The sequence below is a fragment of the Chrysemys picta genome, chromosome 4 (assembly GCF_011386835.1).
Source record: "Chrysemys picta bellii isolate R12L10 chromosome 4, ASM1138683v2, whole genome shotgun sequence".
NCBI classification, from domain to species: Eukaryota; Metazoa; Chordata; order Testudines; family Emydidae; genus Chrysemys; species Chrysemys picta.
In genome coordinates this window covers 2,478,014-2,500,490 of record NC_088794.1, presented here as the reverse complement: position 1 = coordinate 2,500,490, position 22,477 = coordinate 2,478,014, and the positions used below count along the sequence as shown (strand labels likewise).

At 58.2% G+C, this 22,477-nt stretch overlaps 2 protein-coding genes across 4 annotated transcripts in view; both read left to right on the top strand.

The window, feature by feature from the left end:
• The window catches only part of LOC135982830 (uncharacterized), a 31,450-nt gene extending 11,652 nt beyond the window's left edge, over positions 1–19,798 (top strand). The window contains exons 3-23 of one of the 2 annotated variants that reach the window (XM_065591130.1): positions 3,577–3,792; positions 4,868–5,005; positions 5,347–5,451; positions 5,850–5,900; positions 6,423–6,479; positions 6,646–6,732; positions 7,472–7,601; positions 7,756–7,886; positions 8,111–8,164; positions 13,183–13,257; positions 13,589–13,825; positions 14,122–14,391; positions 14,690–14,962; positions 15,259–15,531; positions 15,830–16,102; positions 16,399–16,671; positions 16,970–17,242; positions 17,539–17,811; positions 18,109–18,381; positions 18,678–18,947; positions 19,246–19,798. In XM_065591130.1, coding sequence (XP_065447202.1) covers positions 3,577–3,792; positions 4,868–5,005; positions 5,347–5,451; positions 5,850–5,900; positions 6,423–6,479; positions 6,646–6,732; positions 7,472–7,601; positions 7,756–7,886; positions 8,111–8,164; positions 13,183–13,257; positions 13,589–13,825; positions 14,122–14,391; positions 14,690–14,962; positions 15,259–15,531; positions 15,830–16,102; positions 16,399–16,671; positions 16,970–17,242; positions 17,539–17,811; positions 18,109–18,381; positions 18,678–18,947; positions 19,246–19,770 — 4,257 coding nt within the window. In that variant the 3' untranslated portion in view covers positions 19,771–19,798. The remainder of the gene's footprint in view (positions 1–3,576; positions 3,793–4,867; positions 5,006–5,346; positions 5,452–5,849; positions 5,901–6,422; positions 6,480–6,645; positions 6,733–7,471; positions 7,602–7,755; positions 7,887–8,110; positions 8,165–13,182; positions 13,258–13,588; positions 13,826–14,121; positions 14,392–14,689; positions 14,963–15,258; positions 15,532–15,829; positions 16,103–16,398; positions 16,672–16,969; positions 17,243–17,538; positions 17,812–18,108; positions 18,382–18,677; positions 18,948–19,245) is intronic. The other variant, XM_065591132.1, reaches the window with a different exon arrangement.
• A 34-nt stretch (positions 19,799–19,832) lies between these two features.
• LOC101939531 (uncharacterized) overlaps positions 19,833–22,477 on the top strand; it is a 50,632-nt gene continuing 47,987 nt past the window's right edge. For both annotated transcript variants that reach the window (XM_065591133.1, XM_065591134.1), the window contains exons 1-5: positions 19,833–20,087; positions 20,384–20,656; positions 20,955–21,230; positions 21,529–21,792; positions 22,089–22,358. In XM_065591133.1, coding sequence (XP_065447205.1) covers positions 19,833–20,087; positions 20,384–20,656; positions 20,955–21,230; positions 21,529–21,792; positions 22,089–22,358 — 1,338 coding nt within the window. The remainder of the gene's footprint in view (positions 20,088–20,383; positions 20,657–20,954; positions 21,231–21,528; positions 21,793–22,088; positions 22,359–22,477) is intronic.

Below are 22,477 nucleotides of genomic sequence, written 5' to 3'. Positions count from 1 at the left end.
TCCAGACCCTCCAGTTTGGTCCCATTAAGCTGTTTGAATCTGGCTTCCATTTCAGCCAATTCAGGGACAATTTCTACTCCTGTATTCTTGTTCTCATTAGCCATCTTACCACAAGCTCCTCATTACGCTTATTAAAAACTGAGTCCATGCCTATACCTTTAGGTGTTGGCCCATGCAACCTGTAGCTTTTATCTCCACCCCATCCTCAGAGCTCAGCGGTCCCACTTCTTCTTTCCTTGTTTTCTTTTTTTTATAAGGCTAAAGAACTTTTTCCTGTTGGTTTTAATTTTTTTTGCAAGCTCAAATTCTGCTTGGCCTTTGGCATTTCTCACTTTATCCCTACATGGATTCCTCCCAGTTTCCATTCCTCGTAGACTTTCTCTTAATCACCTCTTTGAGATCCTTGTTCGTCCAGTTTGGTCAGCAACCCCTCCCTACTGGCTTTTTCCTGGACGCAGACTCCAGAGAGTTCCTGCATCTTTGACAAGCCCCCTCCATATTCAGATCCTTCAGCTTTGCAGGCCAGGTCACTTCCCTCCCTAATTCCCTTAATTTTTTGCAGTTTGCCCGTTTGAAATCCAGGACCAGCAGCTGCCGACCTGTGTTGGTTTATCCTTCCATTTAGTTAAACTGAATTAGTTCATGGTCACTTGAACCAAGGTTGTCCTCTACAGCCAGTTCTTCAGTGAGGTCCTCGCTACTTACCAATGCTAAATCTAAACTGGCATCACCTCTTCTTGCTTTGGTGACTGGTGAAGAAATCTCTCAGCTGTATCACCTCCAGGATTATCTGGGCCCTGCCATGATGAGCAGCACTTCTCCAATCTCTGTCCGGAAAATTTAAGACTATTTCATTCAAACTATTAAAGGGGTCTCTATCCATATCCAAATCGGAACTTGGGGGTCTGTAGCAGACCCCAGACACTCTCCCAGGGGAGCCTCTGGTAACTTTCTTCCCCACAGTGATTTTGACCCAAACAGATTCTGTTTTACCCATTCCAGCCCTTCTCATTTCTTTCCACTCCACCTCGTCATGAACACACAATGCTACTCCACAACCTTTGCCCTTTTCCTTTCTTTCCTGTACCCCGGTCATGGCTGCTGTTGCCCCATGGTTCTGTTAACCTGATAATATCTGGTTTCACTTCCAGCACCCGTAGTTCTAGTTCCTTCCCTTTTGTCACTCGGCTCCTGGCGTTGCTGGGCAGACACCTCACTGCTTCCACTTGGCTTTGCTCAGATTTCACACCCAGTTACATACAGTTGTTTTACTGCCAGTATTGGCCACCTGACTCTCAGTTAAGGTGACCAGATGTCCCGATTTTATAGGGACAGTCCTGATTTTTGGGTCTTTTTCTTACATAGGCTCCTATTACCCCCCTAGCCCCGTCCCGATTTTTCACACTTGCTGTCTGGTCACCCTACTCTCAGTGTCGGTGCCCTTGGTACTGTTGTTCCTCTTCTCATCCATTCTCCTGCCCTCTGTTGTTCCTTTCTCCATTCCTGCCCCCTCTCCTACGTGATTTTCCTCCCGCTCAGTGTGAGAATCCCGCCTGGAGATTCTATGAGCATCTCCCAGGGTTCCTAGTTCAAAGTCCCTTTAATCAACTGTGCCCACCTCCATCCCAAAAGCTCCCTGTTCAGGTGGTGTCCATCCCATGAGAACAGTCCTCTGTCCGTGAGCGCCTCCCAGTGGTCGAACATCTCAAGCCCTCCTTAGCCCCACTGCCTGGGCCATCTGGTGATCATCAGCATCTTGTCTCACCTTCGCTCTCCTCCTCCAGGGACAGGTAGAATCCCACTGAAGATCCCCTGAGCCTCCATTCCTTTAAACATCTTCCCCAGCCTGGCGCAGTCTCCCTTGATGTGCACCAACAAGAATGTCGGGGCCTTTCCCCTCCAGGGAGTGCTCGCTCTGATCCAGCCCCAGGGCAGGAGACTGTCTGACTCAGGGGGGTGGGAATGGGAACCAGGCTAGGATCCAGTCCTGGGGGAATTGTCTGACTTGGGGGTGTTGGAATGGGGCACGGGGCTCTGATGCAGGGGGCAGGGGACTGGCTGGCTCGAAGGGGTGGGAATGCGGCATGGGGCTCTGATCTGGGGGGCAGGGGACTGGCTGGATCAGGGTGTGTGTGATGGGTTGCCCCCCCTCTGGGGTTCCACCTGATGTACCGGGGTGTCACTGAGCCCCCTGTTCCACCAGCCTGGGCTCCCTCACCCTGTTCTGCAGAGCCAGGCCCTCAAGCCTCCTCCAGCACACCCAGGTAGGGACACACCCAGCTGCAGAAAGATACAGGCACTGAAGTTAGCTCTACATGGGAACGCTCAGCTAAGGAATTACCCAGCTCTCAAGTGCACACCCCGTCTGGGGTGCAAACCCAAAATTACACCGTCTTGTGCTGCACAGAGAACTGTACAGCGTAAACTCATGAAATTCACCCCCTCTCTCAGTGTGGAGAAAGATCTGCACAGGTTCCCCCCTCCCCCCAGTTATGAATTCCACAAACTGGTTTTGGACTCCTCGTTGTTTTTGCAGATACAGACTAACACGGCTGCCCCTCTAAAAACAAATGTATTAACTGCACAAGGTAGATTTTAAATGATTATAAGGGATAGCAACAGATCAGTGTAGATGACTGAGCAAATAAAACAAACATGCAAACTAAGCTTAATATACTAAAGAAACTGGTTACAAATAGTCATTTCTCACCCTAAATGTTGTTTAAGGCAGATTGCAGAGGTTCTTGAAGGCAAACTGCTCTTGCTTGCAGCTTGAAACTCTGGGTATTCCTTTCACAGGCCAGACACATTTTCCAGCCCGGGCTCAGTCCTTCTCCTCCTGCCCCCGTCTTTGTTTCTCAGATGTTTTCAGCAGTCGTCCCTGGGCGAGGATTCAGTGAAGAATGAATGAACCTTGATTAACTCACTTCCCTCCCTTAAATAGGATTTACATATGGTGGGAATCCTTTGTTTTCCAGTGTGATTTCCCCCACCCCTTCAGTGGACAAATATTGGTATTCCAAGATGGAGTCCGGTATCATGTGACATGATCACATGACCCTGCAGTGTCAAAGCAGCCATGAGTCAAAGGCCATTTGTAGCATCCCAGGAAGGAGGGAGATTAGCATCTTCAAAGACCTATCATTCTCCCTAAAGGTCCATTGACTTGCTCCCAGCTAGCCAGCCAGGCTGATTGCATTCTGTTCCCTAGGTGCAAACACTTTTGTAGAACAAACACCTACAAATAGGATAATCGTATTCAGTAAATCTTAAACTTTCCAATGATATCTCCCAAGACCCATCTTGCATAAAGTACATTATGACGACACAATCATACCATCATATTACTATGAAAAACATGGGAAACGGTGTGATAGTGGGAATGGGACACGGGGCTCTCATCTGGAGGGTGGGGGACTGGCTGGCTTGGGGGGATGGCAATGGGGCACAGAGCGCTGATCTGCAGGAATGGCTGGCTCAGGTGGTGGGAATGGGTCACAAGGCTCTGATCCAGGGGGCAGGGAACTGGCCGGCTCAGGGTGGGGTCCCAGCTCTGACCCTGCTCTTTCCCTGCAGCAGGGGCTGGGGGCTCAGCTGGGATCAGGACGCCCGGTGCAGCTGGTGCGTCTGGATGAGGAAGGGGGCCTGATCCTGGACAAGGAGGCCCTGAGACGCTGCCTGGAGCAGGGTGGGGTGAGGGACGCCCCCGTCTGCCTGGTGTCCATCATCGGGGAGCAGCGCTGGGGCAGATCCTTCCTGTTGAACTACCTGCTGCGCCGGCTCCGGAGCCCGGTGAGTGTAAACGGGAACAGGAGTGAGCTGGGTGTGAACAGCCCCATCCTGCCCCCTGCTGGTGGGTCAGAGCTGCACATGCATCTGCAAGCAGGGCCGGCTTTAGCAAGAGCGGGGCCTGATTCCTGGGGGTGGGGCTTGTTGCAAGCCCTGCCCCCAGGAATCAAGCCGCGCTCCCGCCGGGGTTGCCGGGCTTGGGTCCGACCCGGAGCCGCGCCACGGGGGGAGGGGGGGGAGGCGGACGGACCCGAGCCGAGCCGCGGGGGGGGGGACCCGAGCCGCGCCGCGGGGGGGACGGGGGGAGCCGCGCCGCGCAGGGGACGGGGGAACCGCGCCGCGGGGGGGACGGGGGGGGAGCCGCGCCGCGCCGCGGGGGGGACGGGGGGGAGCCGCGCTGCGCCGCGCCGCGGGGGGGACGGGGGGGACCCCAGCCGCGCCGCGGGGGCCGGGCCAGAGCCGGGCCGCGCTGCAGGGGCTGGGCTGGAGCCAAGCCAGGCCAGAGCCGCTGGGGCCTGCAGAATGGGCCGCGCCTCCCCGGAGCCCTTCTCCCGCCCCCACCACCCCAGCTTACCTTGTGCTGCCGTCCGGTCCCTCTTCTTTTCAGACTTCCCGCGAATCTCTGATTCGCGGGAAGCAGGGGAGGGGGCGGAGCGTTCAGGGGAGGGGAGGAGGGGGAAGTGAGCTGGGGGCGGGGTGGACAGCTGCAGCGCGGGGCCCTCTTGGCGCGGGGCCCAATTCAGCCGAATCAGCTGAATCGGCCTAAAGCCGGCCCTGTCTGCAAGCATCCCCCGCCCACCAACATGTCCAGTTAGTTGGAGCCATGGCTGGACCCTCACGTATCTGTCTGTTTGTCTGTAATATAGTGTGTCTGTCTGTCTCTCTGTCTAGACACAAATGGGTCTGTTTGTCTGTCTCTCAAATTCCGAGTATGCCCATCACCATGTATCCTTCCCAGACCCACACTAGTACAATTAACCCCCTTCCCCCTCCCAGGGTTTGTAGCCTGGGGGTGGGGGGTACCAGTCACTCTCCTCCCCAATCCTGCACTGACCCCCCCTTGTTCCCCCTCTGGCAGGGCACGAGCGACGGGTCATGGATGGGCCGGGAGGACGAGCCCCTGGAGGGATTCGAGTGGCGAGTTGGCAACCAGAGAGTCACCAAGGGGGTGTGGGTGTGGAATCAGACCTTCTGGGTCCCAGCCAAGGGGAAGAAGGTGAGTGGGGGCATTGGGGGGCAAAGGAAGGGAAAAGGGAGTCATGGATGTGCTGGGAGAAGGGAATGGGGACTAGATTAACAGGGTGGAGGGCTGGGAACAGAGGGAATGGGGGAAATAAAATGGGAACAAGGGATGGAGACATGGGGAAGGAGGCCCCAGGGGAGAGAGAACAGGGCGGAATGGAGAAGATCGAGAAGAGGGAGCTAACACTGGGGCAGGTGAGCATGAGATGCCAGGTGCCATGGGGGCTGTGCAGGGGGCAGGCTTGGGGACAGAGGGGCCGTGGGTGGCTGGACAAAGCCGGGAGCTGACCTGGGGCTCTCACTCTTGGCCCCCAGGTGGCCGTGCTGCTGGTCGACACTGAGGGCTCCATGGACATTGAAAGGAACAAGGAGACCAGCATCAAACTCTCCGCCATGTCCATGCTGCTCAGCTCCTACCAGGTTGGGGGGCTCAGCACGGGGCGCTGTGCTGCAGGGAGCGGGGCGGGGCACAGCAGGGGGCGCTCTCCTCTGGCAGCCAGGGCTGGCCCCGATGCCCCATGCGGCACTAGGGGGCGCTGTGCTGCAGGGAGTGTACCAGGGGCTCAGTAGGGGGCGCTCTCCACTGGCAGTCAGGGCTGCCCCCGATGCCCCATGCGGCACTAGGGGGCGCTGTGCTGCAGGGAGTGTACCAGGGGCTCAGTAGGGGGCGCTCTCCACTGGCAGTCAGGGCTGCCCCCGATCCCCCATGCGGCGCAAGGGGGCGCCGTGCTCGGGGCGGGTGCCGTGGTTGGGAAGCGGTCTGGAGCGGCCGTCACTGCTCGTTGCTGTAGCTCTGTCTGTCTCCTGGTTATCTGCAGATACTGAACATTGGCCGTCGGGTGAAGGACCCGGATCTCGAATACCTGGAGGTGAGGCCGGGCAGCGTAATGCAGAATGTGGCCAGGCCAGGTTCTCCCATTAGCCCCACAGGGTTATTATCCCTCCCCATAGCTCCTGTGGGGAAACTGAGGCCCAGAGAGAGAAATTGACTCTCCTACAGTCACATGGGCCTCTGGAGTCAGCACTGTCACCGCACGGCCCAGCCCAGCTCTTGGGAGAGCTCAGGGAAATGCCGTGTGGCCAAGATTGTTCGCAGTTTGAGCAGAGCCGTGGTTTGACTTCCTGGGCTGTGCAAACAGAGTTGGTAGCGTCCATCAGCCTGTGGCAATGGTGTTGTTGTATGTGCGGGGGGGGGGAGCACGGGGAAAGGTGCTTCTTGGGAACACTGGAGGAAGGAGCAAGTGCTGGAACTGAACTTGCTCCTCTGTGGGGCGTTGGGTGAAGAGAATGAATAGTGCATTGACGGCCAACCCACCTGTGCCAGACCCCCAGGGCCTCCCCCACCATCCCCTGGCCGGGTGCAGCCTCACACACTTCTCTCTGCTCCACAGATGTCTCTGCATGTGGCTGAAGTGGTGGGAGAGGCCTATGGACTGAAGCCCGTTCAGGTGAGATACTCACCGTCACCTGCCCTGCCCCATGCAGCCCCACATTGCATCCCTGCCCCACTCCCTAGGGGTTGAGGCTTCTCCCCACCCCAGACATCTTCCTTCTTCCCACTACAGCCTCTCCCCACCCCTTATAACCCCCACTTCCCTCCTGTCTCCCCTGCAGCATCTAGACCTGCTGGTGCGGGATTGGAGCAGCTCCCAGGACCTCGGAGCCGAGGGTGGGGAGCAGCATCTGAGAGACGTCAGACAGGTGAGTGTGGGGCTTGGGGGGTGGGGAATGGGACACAGGGCCTGTTTCCTCTGGAGGGAACCTGCTCCGATCTGGGCCAAGAGCAGGGTCTGGCTGGCTCAGGGGATGGGGAATGGGACACGGGGCCTTTCTCCTCTAGGGGATTGGTAGCCCCACCCTTTATAAAGGTTACTTGACAAATCCCATTACAAGACCCCTCTTTAGTTGCTTATAACTTTGCCAAACTTTAACTGTTTGGGCTGAAATATTCCATGCTTGTTCTCTGCCTCCAGCTGAATTCCTGCTTGCTTCCTCCAGCCGTTTCTGAGAACGAGGCTAAAGAAAAACACGTTGTTTTGGCAATTTGGAAAGAAAATTCTGATGTTCTTTGTTTTGAACATCTCTAGACACCCCTCTACCCCCTGCTTCAGAGCAGGGACTTTAAATTTGGCAGGAGGGTGTGGCCTGTTTGTCAGAGATATGCCAGGGGCTGTTCCCAAGAATATTCCCCCCATATCTGGCCAAGTAACAAGCCCTTGGATAATCTTGTATCTCCTTTGGATAATCTTGTATCTCCCTTGGATAATCTTTGCACATGCGCAGGAGAGACTGGCTGGAGTTTAACAGCGAATGTCTCCTTCCAACACTTACCACAAATGAGACAGGGCTGCTCCACACCCTCTCTGACAGCCCAGCAGGTCGGGCTGATGTTAACACAGATGTTTGTGTGTTAATGTAACGATTCCCCCGGCTCCGGCAGATGCTGGAGGCGACGTCCCCTTGCAAACACCCCAAGACTCTGGAAGTGCTGAGCAGAAGCAGCACCCGCTGTTACCTGATGCCTTTCCCCGGCAAGCGGATCTCAACTGGCAGCGAGGGAACCCTGAGAGGTAACAGACCCGGGACAGCGGCTCTGAGCCCCCTGCCATGTGCCGGGCAATGCGACTGGGTTGTTGCTCGTGCCTGCACATGGAGGGTAGTGACAAGGGGGATGAGTTAGGCCCTTGATTCCCACATCATTGTCCATCTCTCTCCCCTTCGCAGACATGGATGAGGATTTCCGGGACAGCCTGAGGGACTATGTCACCGCCCTGGTAGGCTCGGCCGGTCGACACATCCGGAAGGACCAGCATGGGGAGCTGCTCACCGGGACACAGCTCGCTGCTCGGATAGAGGTGGGGACCGGCCAGCTGTGCTGCAGGGATCGGGATGGGAGCTCTCTCCCCTGGCAGTCTGTCATGACCCCAATACTCATGCGGCATCACTGTGTGACTGTTCCCCAGCTGCCCCACCCCAGAGGTGGCTGCATCTCAGCGCTGGGCAATCCTTCCCTGTGTTCACAGCCTTTCTAAGCCCTGTGGAGTCTGTGACGTGATGATTGCTTTTGGTTCCTTTGCAGAATTTATCTGATGTGATGAAGAAACATCGCTTTGGCTTCTCCTCTCCCTGTCAGGTACTGTCTCTGTCTCTGACCCAATCATGGGGTGTCTCCCCTCTCCTGTCCATACCAGGGCTGGGGTAGCATTGGGAGCTGGATCCCTGGGAGGACGACTGGGAAAGGGTCTGGGTGAAACCTCCGGTTCTTGGACTACGAGGTAATCAAAGAATTTCTCTAGACTAGAGGGTGGTTGGTGATGAAGGGTTCACCTATGGACGCATCTCGAGTCCATGACACCCGCAGCATCAATCAACCCTGCAGGTGTTGGTGGGCAAATGAGAGCAGTTTATCAGAACTGGCCTGGAAATGGGATTTTTTGTTTTTCCTGCAGAAACCATTGAGTTTCCTGCAAAGCCCCCAAATGTTTCCATTTGTCAATGCCACCCGAGGTGGCTCCTGGGAACTGTAGTTCATGCTCCTCACATGCCCCATTCTCCTCTATGGAGCTGGGCACAGAGAGAAGAATGGGGCAGCCAAACTACATATCCCACATTGCATCACTGATCCTTATTGTGGTGAGGAGAAGCCCTGGACATCATGCCCCTGGTGCATCGTGTAAGATGAAGTCTGGCCAGGGAGCCCAGCATATAGAGAAGAACGAGGCATCTTAACCACATTTCCCATAATGCAACAGCATCTCCTCTCTTGGTGTGTGGGCCATGGCCCCAGTGAATCATGGGAGGCACATGTGGCAGTGGTGGGGGAAGGTGGCTTTAAAGCCACTATTGTGATCCCTGAAATCCAGGACTAGGGTCCCTGGACCCATCGGGTGTGAAGGGTCCGAGCCTGAGTCAGGCTGGAAGCCGGGTTCAAACCCTATTGCTTTGCAGTGTAGCCGTAACCCCACTAGACTCATGCTCTGGGAGGCCACCAAAAATATCTCACAGGCCGACTTTCTTTCCTCTTTGGCCAGTCAAGTTTGGTGGACAGTCCAGTTTTCCCAGGCTGCAGCATCAACAAAGGGCCAGAGCGGCTGCGGCTAGGGAGGGCGCTAGGGAGTCTGGGATACAGGCGGTTGCACTCAGGCCTGCATAATGCAGTGTAGATGCTGGAGCTCCGAGCTGGAACCCAGGGTTCAACCAGTCCTAACCTGGGGTTACAAATGAGTGTAGATGCTTCAGCCCTAGGTTAACAACCCCAGGGGCTGCTAACTTGACTGCTAATAACCCTGGTCTTACATTGCCGTGTAGACACGGCAATGAAGGATAAAGTTATCCTTCCCGCAACTGAACAAGGAAGATCCTCCCCTTTTCCCACCAAACGGGGACAAGAGCCTGGCCCCTCTCCCAGCTGCCCAGTCAGACCGAACTGGAACTGGGGTATAGCTTTGCCCTCTTAACTCTCCAGCCTGGGCCGTCTCTCACAAGGCTTTGCTAGTGACAAGCAGCAAACCCCTCCAGGTGCTGTGATCACTCAGCCACTAGCATGTGGAGCCCCACACCCAGCTCGATTTGTGACAGATTTATGTTACCAAGCTGCCTAATACCTTAGGTGATCAGGCTAAGGTGGCAGGATCTTCAGGGGCGGAGATGAAGGGAACACACCAAGTGACTAAATTTTAAAGCTTTATTAATAAAATAATAAAATAACAGTGGTGAGTACGCCCCACGTCACTCAAAGGAAGGAAAAAAGAATTAGTGCCAGAGTCCTAACCCACTTTCATACTCACACACGCACAACCCGAGGTTGGCCAAGCCTGGGTGTAACGTAAGAAGAAGGGAGGGGGGCGGGAAGGGTGGTCGAAAGTTCTGTCCTGTGCACAGGCCGTCCACGGTCCACTGTAGATCTCCAACTTGCTTCCATTCTCGGGAGGGTTTTAAGTTCTGGGTATTCCTGGGGGCATCTCGGTCAAAGGCCCCCCCCCATCCCCTATGCTTTTGCTCTCTGCACCAGTCTGAACCGGCCTCCTGTGGCCTCCTCAGCTTCCCCAAAACAACCGGCTTCAGTAGGGTTACCATTCGTCCGGATTCCCCCGGACATGTCCGGCTTTTTCGGGTTAAAAATAGCGTCCGGGGGGAATTTGTCAATGTCCGGACTTCCCCCCTCCCCCATGCAGAGCGTGCGCGCGGCTTACAGAGCAGCCGGTGCTCCAACAGCCAGAGCCAGAGCCCTGCTTGCACTTCCCCCTCCTCCCTCCTGAACCTTGACACCCCCCCTCCTCCCCCTCCCTCCCCCCGCCCTGCACTCACAGATCGCCGTCCATCCTCGGCCTCCGGCCGTCTGGAGCTCCGACCCTGCTCCCCTCCCCCTGCCGAGCGCGCTGCTCTGCAGCACAGTAAGGGGGCCGGGGGTCAGAGAAGCGGCAGGGAGGTTCTGGGGGGGGGGGGGGGTAGTCAAGAGACAGGGAGCAGGGGGAGGGTTGGATGGGTCAGGAGTTCTGGGGGGGGCTGTCTGGGGGTTGGGGGTGTAAGGTTTTCGGTAGTCAGGGTACAGGTGGGGGGGTCTCAGGAGGGGGCAGTTAGGGGACAAGGAGCGGGGGGGGTGTTTGGGAGTTCTGGGGGGGGCTGTCTGGGGGTTGGGGGTGTAAGGTTTTGGGCAGTCAGGGTACAGGTGGGGGGGGTCTCAGGAGGGGGCAGTCAGGGGACAAGGAGCGGGGGGGGGTCGGGAGTTCGGGGCGGGCTTTCTGGGGGAGGGTGGATAAGGTTTTGGGCAGTCAGGGTACAGGTAGGGGGTAGGGTCCTGGGGGACAGTTGGGGGGGGTCTTAGGAGGGGGCAGTTAGGGGACAAGGAACAGGGAGTCTTAGGTAGGGGGTGGGGTTCTGGAGGGCAGTTAGGAGCAGGGGTCCCAGGAGGGGGCAGTCAGGGGACAGGGAGCAGAGGGGTTTAGATGGGTCAGGAGTTCTGGGGGGGGGGGCAGTCAGGGGACAAGAGGCAGGGAGGCTTAGGGAGGGGGTGGAGTCCTGGGGGGCAGTTAGGGGACAAGGAGTGGGGGGGAGGGTTGGGGGTTCTGAGGGGGCAGGAAGTGGGAGGGAGTGGAAGGGGCAGGGGCGGGGCTAGGACAGGACGGGGGCGGGGCTAGGACAGGGGCGGGGCTAGGGCGGGGCTCCTCCCGTCCTCTTTTTTGATTGTTGAAATATGGTAACCCTAGCTTCAGGGATGGGAGATGGCTGCTTTCCCATTCGCTCTCCCTCATTTTCGCAGCCCCTCCAGTTTCTGTTCTGTGATTCTCCTTTCTTGCAGCAGGGCAGGGTTGGAATCTTGGCCCCCCTCTTTCTTGGCAGGTAGCAGAGAATCTGTTGTGTGCAGTGACCTTGGGCTGGAGTCAACCTCTTATCTTCAGGCCTAGCTGGAGTGTCGAGTTAACCCGTTCCTTTCTCCCTGCCCCCCTCTTCATCCTCTTATAACCTGTAAAGGAAGGTTTCACTCTCACCTTTAACCCTTCCCAGAATCCTTTGCAATGCCTGCAACAGCGTTAGCAACATACAATACTGATCTGCCTTCCCAGGGGACTTGAGGGAGGGGGCCATTGGGGTGTGACAGATTGCATGAATGCTCCCTGAGCCACTCACGAATCACACAGAGAAAGACATCAGCCAATTCCCTCAGCTCCATGGCCTTGCACCCAGAGCTGGACCATCTTGCCCTGGTCAGAAGCCCGACCAGTGTAAGTTTATTACACAGTCTGCCCCTCCCTCGCTGTGGAGAGGACATGAACTAGCCTTTGTAACCTGAGCTGAGATTTCCCAAGCACTTCAATCAAAACACACTGTTTTAGGTAACATATAAAACAGGTTTATTAACTGCAGAAAGGAGATTTCAGTGATTATAAGTGGTAGGCACAAAAAGTCAGGGATAGTTACCAAAGAAAATAAAAGATAAGCTCAGACTTTAAATCTTAATCTTTATTAGACTAATCAGCATTTGGTCAAGGAGTTTTTCTTACTTCACAGGAGGTTACAGGTGGGTAATAATCCTTAATCCGCAGGTTTCCCCTTGAAGCCTGGGACCAGTCTCCCCCATTCAAGTCTTTGTCCTCCCAGTGTTCTTGTTGCTTCCAGCATAGCTGGGGCAGGAGAAAGGCCAAGACATGATGCCTCTGCCCCCTATTTTATACCCTTAGTCCATGTGCCTGGAAAGCACCAGCCCAGACATGTCCTGGTGGACTTTGCTGAGTCCCAGACTTGCGCAATCCCCCATTGTGTGATGCTTGCACAGCCCTCTTACATAACTGTAAATCCCTTGTTTATATTTCCCCCATTGATTAATGGCCATTTAACACTTTCCTGGGAGTGGATCACTCTTTTGTTGTCACTGGAGAACTGGCAGTGGACAACTCTCAAACTCACAACATATTTCAGTAACAACCTTACAGAAAATCTCATAAATTCATACACACTAACTATATATACTTTTCATAAGATGTCTGACATGGAACGCTCTGTATAAAATATTGCAGCCGTATATGAATGATGAATATGGGGGTTACAAAAGGTGCAACTTTGAGGTACAGAGTGTTACAGACACTCTTGAGCATGAGCCTCAAATCGGCTGTGAGTGGGTACGACCCATGCGATCCTCTAGAGGAATTTGGGAGGTGAAGCCCATTTACATGGGGGAATAGACCGGCCTAGCTCTTCCAAGAGAACTCCTCTGCAATAGCCACTCCAGAATAGGTCCACAGCAGAGACTGTTTTGGACTCTTTCCTCCTCCACTACAAGATTTATCCCAGATTTTGTCCACCAAAACCTGTCTCCTGAAGGTCAATGAAAGCCCCCAAATACTGCCAGACTTGGAAGAGCCGGTGTCACTGAGGTGCTGTCGGGCATCAGCCCCAAGCCGAGCTCACCTGGGGCACGGTTTCCAAAATCCTTGGCTAGAGGAAAGCGCCGCAAGTGCAGATCAGGTCAGGGAAGGGAGCTGACGCTGGGCTGCCGTGAGAGTCAGACTGGCAGCACCAGAAGCCCCAAGCGGCTGCCACACTGGCTAGCGGCGTTGCTGTTAGGTGAGGCTGCTGCGGTGGAAGCTGCAGCCACTAGGTGGAGAAATGGCCCCGTAAACTGCACCTCACCCCAGCCTTGTCCTCACCGTGCAGATGGCCATCACCTTCCACAACCAGAGAGTCCTGGACAGAGCCCGCTCAGACCACGCTCTCTTTCTGAAGGAGAAGGTGAGTTGGGGGGTGCAGTGTCCTCATCTAGGGGAACCCCGGGGAACCATCCCAGCCAGCCCCACATGTTGTGGTTTTGTGGAAGGAGATGGGACCTCATATCAGCTTGTAGGGTGGCTGCAGAGATGGGAGACTCCATCCCCAGCACAAGGGGGGTCCCAATCTCAATCACAGGGGTGGGGGTATGTTCCGGTTCTGTAGCCAGAAGGTCCATTGGTGTGACAGGGATACACAATCGCCCCTTCTAACAGCCTTGGGTCCCCCTACAGTCCCCCTCCCCTGCCGTTCAATGCAGGACGGCCTGTCCCAGCTCATGATCAACTATCTCAAGGTGGATCCGAGCACAATGGTGAAGCAGTTGGCGGAGAAGCGGAGGTCCCTGCTGGGGCGGTGCCGGGAGGAGATGAAGGAGCCGGAGGAGACCCTGCTGACGGCGCTAGAGGCGGAGCTGACTCGGGAGGCCGAGACCTTCCTGGAGACCTACAGACGGCGCTATCAGTGTCACGCCAACAACCAGAGACCCATGGACAGAGCCCGCCGAGACCACTCTGCCTTTCTGAGGGAGAAGGTGAGTCTGTGGGGGTCTGTGCCCCAGCCAGGGGAACCCCAGAGAAACAGCCTGGTCACCTCTATGGGATTCAAGGTTCTGGGTAGGAGACGGGAGTTCATATCTCCGGCTCCCAGGGTGGCTGCAGAGATGGGAGACTCCAACCCGTGTCCAATCAGGGCCCTGATCTCAGTCTGGAGGGTGGGGGGAAGTTGCTCTGCTGTAGCCAGAGGGACCATTGGTGAGACAGTGTCACACACCCGCCCCTTCTAACAGCCTTGGGCCCTTCTATCCCCCTCCTCTCCCACTCAACGCAGGACGGCCTGTCCCAGCGCATGGATGACTGTCTGAAGATGGATCCGAGGGCAATGCTGAAGCAGTTGACGGAGAAGCGGAGGTCCCTGCTGGGGCGGTGCCGGGAGGAGATGGAGGAGCCGGAGGAGACCCTCCTGACGGCGCTAGAGGCAGAGCTGACTCGGGAGGCCAAGACCTTCGTGGTGACCTACAGACGGCGCTACCAGTGTCACGCCAACCAGAGACTCATGGACAGAGCCCGCCGAGACCACGCTGCCTTTCTGGGGGAGAAGGTGAGTCGGGGTGGGGGCCTGTGCCCCAGCCAGGGGAACCCCAGAGAACCATCCTGGCCAACCCCACGGGCTGTGGATTTGGGGCAGGAGACGGGAGTTCTTATCTCCGGCTCCCAGGGAGGCTAAGACGATGGGAGACTCCAACCCATGTACAGTGGGGGCCGTGATCTCAGTCAGGAGGGTGGAGGGAAGTTGCTGTGCTGTAGCCAGAGGGTCCATGGGTGAGACGGGGTTCAGACCCACCCCCTCTAACAGCCTTGGGTCCCCTCCTCTCCCCCTTCTCTCCTGCTCAATGCAGGACGGCCTGTCCCAGCGCATGGTCGACTGTCTGAAGATGGATCCGAGCGCAATGCTGAAGCAGTTGGCGGAGCAGCGCAGGTCACTGCTAGGGTGGTGCCGGAAGGAGATGAAGGAGCCGGCGGAGACCCTCCTGACGGCGCTAGAGGCGGAGCTGACTCGGGAGGCCGAGACCTTCCTGGAGACCTACAGACGGCGCTATCAGTGTCACACCATCAACCAGAGAGTCATGGAGAGAGCCCGCCGAGACCACGCTGACCTTCTGAGGGAGAAGGTGAGTCTGTGGGGGTCTGTGCCCCAGCCAGGGGAACCCCAGAGAAACAGCCTGGTCACCTCTATGGGATTCAAAGTTCTGGGTAGGAGACGGGAGTTCATATCTCCGGCTCCCAGGGTGGCTGCAGAGATGGGAGACTCCAACCCGTGTCCAATCAGGGCCCTGATCTCAGTCTGGAGGGTGGAGGGAAGTTGCTCTGCTGTAGCCAGAGGGACCATTGGTGAGACAGTGTCACACACCCGCCCCTTCTAACAGCCTTGGGCCCTTCTATCCCCCTTCTCTCCCACTCAACGCAGGACGGCCTGTCCCAGCGCGTGGTCGACTGTCTGAAGATGGATCCGGGTGCAATGGCGGAGCAGTTGGCGGAGCAGCAGAGGTCACTGCTGGGGCGGTGCCGGAAGGAGATGAAGGAGCCGGAGGAGACCCTCCTGACGGCGCTAGAGGCGGAGCTGACTCGGGAGGCCGAGACCTTCGTGGAGACCTACAGACGGCGCTATCAGTGTCACACCATCAACCAGAGAGTCATGGACAGAGCCCGCCGAGACCACGCTGCCTTTCTGAGGGAGAAGGTGAGTCGGGGTGGGGGCCTGTGCCCCAGCCAGGGGAACCCCAGGGAACCATCCTGGCCAGCCCCACGGGCTGTGGATTTGGGGCAGGAGACGGGAGTTCTTATCTCCGGCTCCCAGGGAGGCTAAGACGATGGGAGACTCCAACCCATGTACAGTGGGGGCCGTGATCTCAGTCAGGAGGGTGGGGGGAAGTTGCTGTGCTGTAGCCAGAGGATCCATTGGTGAGATGGGGTCAAACACTCGCCCCTTCTAACATATTGGACGCCCTACTCTCTCCTTCCTCCCCCACACAACGCAGGACGGCCTGTCCCAGCGCATGGTCGACTGTCTGAAGATGGATCCGAGCGCAATGCTGAAGCAGTTGACGGAGCAGCGCAGGTCACTGCTGGGGCGGTGCCGGGAGGAGATGAAGGAGCCGGAGGAGACCCTGCTTTCGGCGCTAGAGGCAGAGCTGACTCGGGAGGCCGAGACCTTCCTGGAGACCTACAGACGGCGCTATCAGCGTCACGCCAACAACCAGAGACCCATGGACAGAGCCCGCCGAGACCACGCTCTCTTTCTGAGGGAGAAGGTGAGTCTGTGGGGGTCTGTGCCCCAGCCAGGAGAACCCCAGAGAAATAGCCTGGTCACCTCTATGGGATTCAAAGTTCTGGGTAGGAGACGGGAATTCATATCTCCGGCTCCCAGGGTGGCTGCAGAGATGGGAGACTCCAACCCATGTCCAATCAGGGCCCTGATCTCAGTCTGGAGGGTGGGGGGAAGTTGCTCTGCTGTAGCCAGAGGGACCGTTGGTGAGACAGTGTCACACACCCGCCCCTTCTAACAGCCTTGGGCCCTTCTATCCCCCTTCTCTCCCACTCAACGCAGGACGGCCTGTCCCAGCGCGTGGTCGACTGTCTGAAGATGGATCCGGGTGCAATGGTGAAGCAGTTGGTGGAGCAGCGCAGGTCACTGCTGGGGTGGTGCCGGGAGGAGATGGAGGAGCCGGAGGAGACCCTGCTGACGGCGCTAGAGGCGGAGCTGACTCGGGAGGCCGAGACCTTCCTGGAGACTTACAGACGGCGCTATCAGTGTCACGCCATCAACCAGAGAGTCATGGACAGCGCCCGCCGAGACCACGCTGCCTTTCTGAGGGAGAAGGTGAGTCGGGGTGGGGGCCTGTGCCCCAGCCAGGGGAACCCCAGAGAACCATCCTGGCCAGCCCCACGGGCTATTGATTTGGGGCAGGAGACGGGAGTTCTTATCTCCGGCTCCCAGGGAGGCTAAGACGATGGGAGACTCCAACCCATGTACAGTGGGGGCCGTGATCTCAGTCAGGAGGGTGGAGGGAAGTTGCTGTGCTGTAGCCAGAGGGTCCATGGGTGAGACGGGGTTCAGACCCACCCCCTCTAACAGCCTTGGGTCTCCTCCTCTCCCCCTTCTCTCCTGCTCAACGCAGGACGGCCTGTCCCAGCGCATGGTCGACTGTCTGAAGATGGATCCGAGCGCAATGCTGAAGCAGTTGGCGGAGCAGCGCAGGTCACTGCTGGGGCGGTGCCGGGAGGAGATGAAGGAGCCGGAGGAGACCCTGCTGACGGCGCTAGAGGAGGAGCTGACTCGGGAGGCCGAGACCTTCCTGGAGACCTACAGACGGCGCTATCAGTGTCACGCCATCAACCAGAGAGTCATGGACAGAGCCCGCCGAGACCACGCTGACCTTCTGAGGGAGAATGTGAGTCTGTGGGGGTCTGTGCCCCAGCCAGGGGAACCCCAGAGAAACAGCCTGGTCACCTCTATGGGATTCAAAGTTCTGGGTAGGAGACGGGAGTTCATATCTCCGGCTCCCAGGGTGGCTGCAGAGATGGGAGACTCCAACCCGTGTCCAATCAGGGCCCTGATCTCAGTCTGGAGGGTGGGGGGAAGTTGCTGTGCTGTAGCCAGAGGGACCATTGGTGAGACAGTGTCACACACCCGCCCCTTCTAACAGCCTTGGGCCCTTCTATCCCCCTCCTCTCCCACTCAACGCAGGACGGCCTGTCGCAGCGCGTGGTCGACTGTCTGAAGATGGATCCGGGTGCAATGGCGGAGCAGTTGGCGGAGCAGCGCAGGTCACTGCTGGGGCGGTGCCGGAAGGAGATGAAGGAGCCGGCGGAGACCCTCCTGACAGCGCTAGAGGCGGAGCTGACTCGGGAGGCCGAGACCTTCCTGGAGTCCTACAGACGGCGCTATCAGTGTCACACCATCAACCAGAGAGTCATGGAGAGAGCCCGCCGAGACCACGCTGACCTTCTGAGGGAGAAGGTGAGTCTGTGGGGGTCTGTGCCCCAGCCAGGGGAACCCCAGAGAAACAGCCTGGTCACCTCTATGGGATTCAAAGTTCTGGGTAGGAGACGGGAGTTCTTATCTCCGGCTCCCAGGGAGGCTAAGACGATGGGAGACTCCAACCCATGTACAGTGGGGGCCGTGATCTCAGTCAGGAGGGTGGGGGGAAGTTGCTGTGCTGTAGCCAGAGGGTCCATGGGTGAGATGGGGTCACACACTCGCCCCTTCTAACAAATTGGACGCCCTACTCTCTCCTTCCTCCCCCACACAACGCAGGACGGCCTGTCCCAGCGCATGGTCGACTGTCTGAAGATGGATCCGAGCGCAATGCTGAAGCAGTTGACGGAGCAGCACAGGTCACTGCTGGGGCGGTGCCGGGAGGAGATGAAGGAGCCGGAGGAGACCCTGCTGACGGCGCTAGAGGAGGAGCTGACTCGGGAGGCCGAGACCTTCCTGGAGACCTACAGACGGCGCTATCAGTGTCACGCCAACAACCAGAGACCCATGGACAGAGCCCGCCGAGACCACGCTCTCTTTCTGAGGGAGAAGGTGAGTCTGTGGGGGTCTGTGCCCCAGCCAGGAGAACCCCAGAGAAACAGCCTGGTCACCTCTATGGGATTCAAAGTTCTGGGTAGGAGACGGGAATTCATATCTCCGGCTCCCAGGGTGGCTGCAGAGATGGGAGACTCCAACCCGTGTCCAATCAGGGCCCTGATCTCAGTCTGGAGGGTGGGGGGAAGTTGCTGTGCTGTAGCCAGAGGGACCATTGGTGAGACAGTGTCACACACCCGCCCCTTCTAACAGCCTTGGGCCCTTCTATCCCCCTCCTCTCCCACTCAACGCAGGACGGCCTGTCCCAGCGCATGGATGACTGTCTGAAGGTGGATCCGAGCGCAATGGAGCAGCAGTTGGTGGAACAGCGCAGGTCACTGCTGGGGCGGTGCCGGGAGGAGATGAAGGAGCCGGCGGAGACCCTGCTGACGGCGCTAGAGGCAGAGCTGACTCGGGAGGCCGAGACCTTCCTGGAGACCTACAGACGGCACTACCAGTGTCACGCCAACCAGAGAGTCATGGACAGAGCCCGCCGAGACCACGCTGCCTTTCTGAGGGAGAAGGTGAGTCGGGGTGGGGGCCTGTGCCCCAGCCAGGGGAACCCCAGGGAACCATCCTGGCCAGCCCCACGGGCTGTGGATTTGGGGCAGGAGACGGGAGTTCTTATCTCCGGCTCCCAGGGAGGCTAAGACGATGGGAGACTCCAACCCATGTACAGTGGGGGCCGTGATCTCAGTCAGGAGGGTGGGGGGAAGTTGCTGTGCTGTAGCCAGAGGGTCCATGGGTGAGATGGGGTCACACACTCGCCCCTTCTAACATATTGGACCCCCTACTCTCTCCTTCCTCTCCCACACAACGCAGGACGTCCTGTCCCAACGCATGGATGACTGTCTGAAGATGGATCCGAGCGCAATGCTGAAGCAGTTGACGGAGCAGCACAGGTCACTGCTGGGGCGGTGCCGGGAGGAGATGGAGGAGCCGGAGGAGACCCTGCTGACGGCGCTAGAGGCAGAGCTGACTCGGGAGGCCGAGACCTTCCTGGAGACCTACAGACGGCGCTATCAGTGTCACACCATCAACCAGAGACCCATGGAGAGAGCCCGCCGAGACCATGCTGACCTTCTGAGGGAGAAGGTGAGTCTGTGGGGGTCTGTGCCCCAGCCAGGGGAACCCCAGAGAAACAGCCTGGTCACCTCTATGGGATTCAAAGTTCTGGGTAGGAGACGGGAGTTCATATCTCCGGCTCCCAGGGTGGCTGCAGAGATGGGAGACTCCAACCCGTGTCCAATCAGGGCCCTGATCTCAGTCTGGAGGGTGCGGGGAAGTTGCTGTGCTGTAGCCAGAGGGACCATTGGTGAGACAGTGTCACACACCCGCCCCTTCTAACAGCCTTGGGCCCTTCTATCCCCCTCCTCTCCCACTCAACGCAGGACGGCCTGTCCCAGCGCATGGATGACTGTCTGAAGGTGGATCCGAGCGCAATGGAGCAGCAGTTGGTGGAGCAGCGCAGGTCACTGCTGGGGCGGTGCCGGGAGGAGATGGAGGAGCCGGAGGAGACCCTGCTGACGGCGCTAGAGGCAGAGCTGACTCGGGAGGCCGAGACCTTCCTGGAGACCTACAGACGGCGCTATCAGTGTCACACCATCAACCAGAGACCCATGGAGAGAGCCCGCCGAGACCATGCTGACCTTCTGAGGGAGAAGGTGAGTCTGTGGGGGTCTGTGCCCCAGCCAGGGGAACCCCAGAGAAACAGCCTGGTCACCTCTATGGGATTCAAAGTTCTGGGTAGGAGACGGGAATTCATATCTCCGGCTCCCAGGGTGGCTGCAGAGATGGGAGACTCCAACCCGTGTCCAATCAGGGCCCTGATCTCAGTCTGGAGGGTGGGGGGAAGTTGCTGTGCTGTAGCCAGAGGGACCATTGGTGAGACAGTGTCACACACCCGCCCCTTCTAACAGCCTTGGGCCCTTCTATCCCCCTCCTCTCCCACTCAACGCAGGACGGACTGTCCCAGCGCGTGGTCGACTGTCTGAAGATGGATCCGGGTGCAATGGCGGAGCAGTTGACGGAGCAGCACAGGTCACTGCTGGGGCGGTGCCGGAAGGAGATGAAGGAGCCGGAGGAGACCCTGCTGACGGCGCTAGAGGCGGAGCTGACTCGGGAGGCCGAGACCTTCCTGGAGACCTACAGACGGCGCTATCAGAGTCACACCAACAACCAGAGACTCATGGACAGAGCCCGCCGAGACCACGCTGCCTTTCTGAGGGAGAAGGTGAGTCGGGGTGGGGGCCTGTGCCCCAGCCAGGGGAACCCCAGGGAACCATCCTGGCCAGCCCCACGGGCTGTGGATTTGGGGCAGGAGACGGGAGTTCTTATCTCCGGCTCCCAGGGAGGCTAAGACGATGGGAGACTCCAACCCATGTACAGTGGGGGCCGTGATCTCAGTCAGGAGGGTGGGGGGAAGTTGCTGTGCTGTAGCCAGAGGGTCCATGGGTGAGATGGGGTCACACACTCGCCCCTTCTAACATATTGGACCCCCTACTCTCTCCTTCCTCTCCCACACAACGCAGGACGGCCTGTCCCAACGCATGGATGACTGTCTGAAGATGGATCCGGGTGCAATGGCGGAGCAGTTGGCAGAGCAGCAGAGGTCACTGCTGGGGCGGTGCCGGGAGGAGATGAAGGAGCCGGAGAAGGAGACCCTCCTGACGGCGCTAGAGGCGGAGCTGACTCGGGAGGCCGAGACCTTCGTGGAGACCTACAGACGGCGCTATCAGAGTCACACCAACAACCAGAGACTCATGGACAGAGCCCGCCGAGACCACGCTGCCTTTCTGAGGGAGAAGGTGAGTCGGGGTGGGGGCCTGTGCCCCAGCCAGGGGAACCCCAGGGAACCATCCTGGCCAGCCCCACGGGCTGTGGATTTGGGGCAGGAGACGGGAGTTCTTATCTCCGGCTCCCAGGGAGGCTAAGACGATGGGAGACTCCAACCCATGTACAGTGGGGGCCGTGATCTCAGTCAGGAGGGTGGGGGGAAGTTGCTGTGCTGTAGCCAGAGGGTCCATGGGTGAGATGGGGTCACACACTCGCCCCTTCTAACATATTGGACCCCCTACTCTCTCCTTCCTCCCCCATACAACGCAGGACGGCCTGTCCCAGCGCATGGTCGACTGTCTGAAGATGGATCCGAGCGCAATGCTGAAGCAGTTGGCGGAGCAGCGCAGGTCACTGCTGGGGCGGTGCCGGGAGGAGATGGAGGAGACCCTGCTGACGGCGCTAGAGGAGGAGCTGACTCGGGAGGCCGAGACCTTCCTGGAGACCTACAGACGGCGCTATCAGTGTCACACCATCAACCAGAGAGTCATGGAGAGAGCCCGCCGAGACCACGCTGACCTTCTGAGGGAGAATGTGAGTCTGTGGGGGTCTGTGCCCCAGCCAGGGGAACCCCAGAGAAACAGCCTGGTCACCTCTATGGGATTCAAAGTTCTGGGTAGGAGACGGGAGTTCATATCTCCGGCTCCCAGGGTGGCTGCAGAGATGGGAGACTCCAACCCGTGTCCAATCAGGGCCCTGATCTCAGTCTGGAGGGTGCGGGGAAGTTGCTGTGCTGTAGCCAGAGGGACCATTGGTGAGACAGTGTCACACACCCGCCCCTTCTAACAGCCTTGGGCCCTTCTATCCCCCTCCTCTCCCACTCAACGCAGGACGGCCTGTCCCAGCGCATGGATGACTGTCTGAAGGTGGATCCGAGCGCAATGGAGCAGCAGTTGGTGGAGCAGCGCAGGTCACTGCTGGGGCGGTGCCGGGAGGAGATGGAGGAGCCGGAGGAGACCCTGCTGACGGCGCTAGAGGCAGAGCTGACTCGGGAGGCCGAGACCTTCCTGGAGACCTACAGACGGCACTACCAGTGTCACGCCAACCAGAGAGTCATGGACAGCGCCCGCCGAGACCACGCTGCCTTTCTGAGGGAGAAGGTGAGTCGGGGTGGGGGCCTGTGCCCCAGCCAGGGGAACCCCAGGGAACCATCCTGGCCAGCCCCACGGGCTATGGATTTGGGGCAGGAGACGGGAGTTCTTATCTCCGGCTCCCAGGG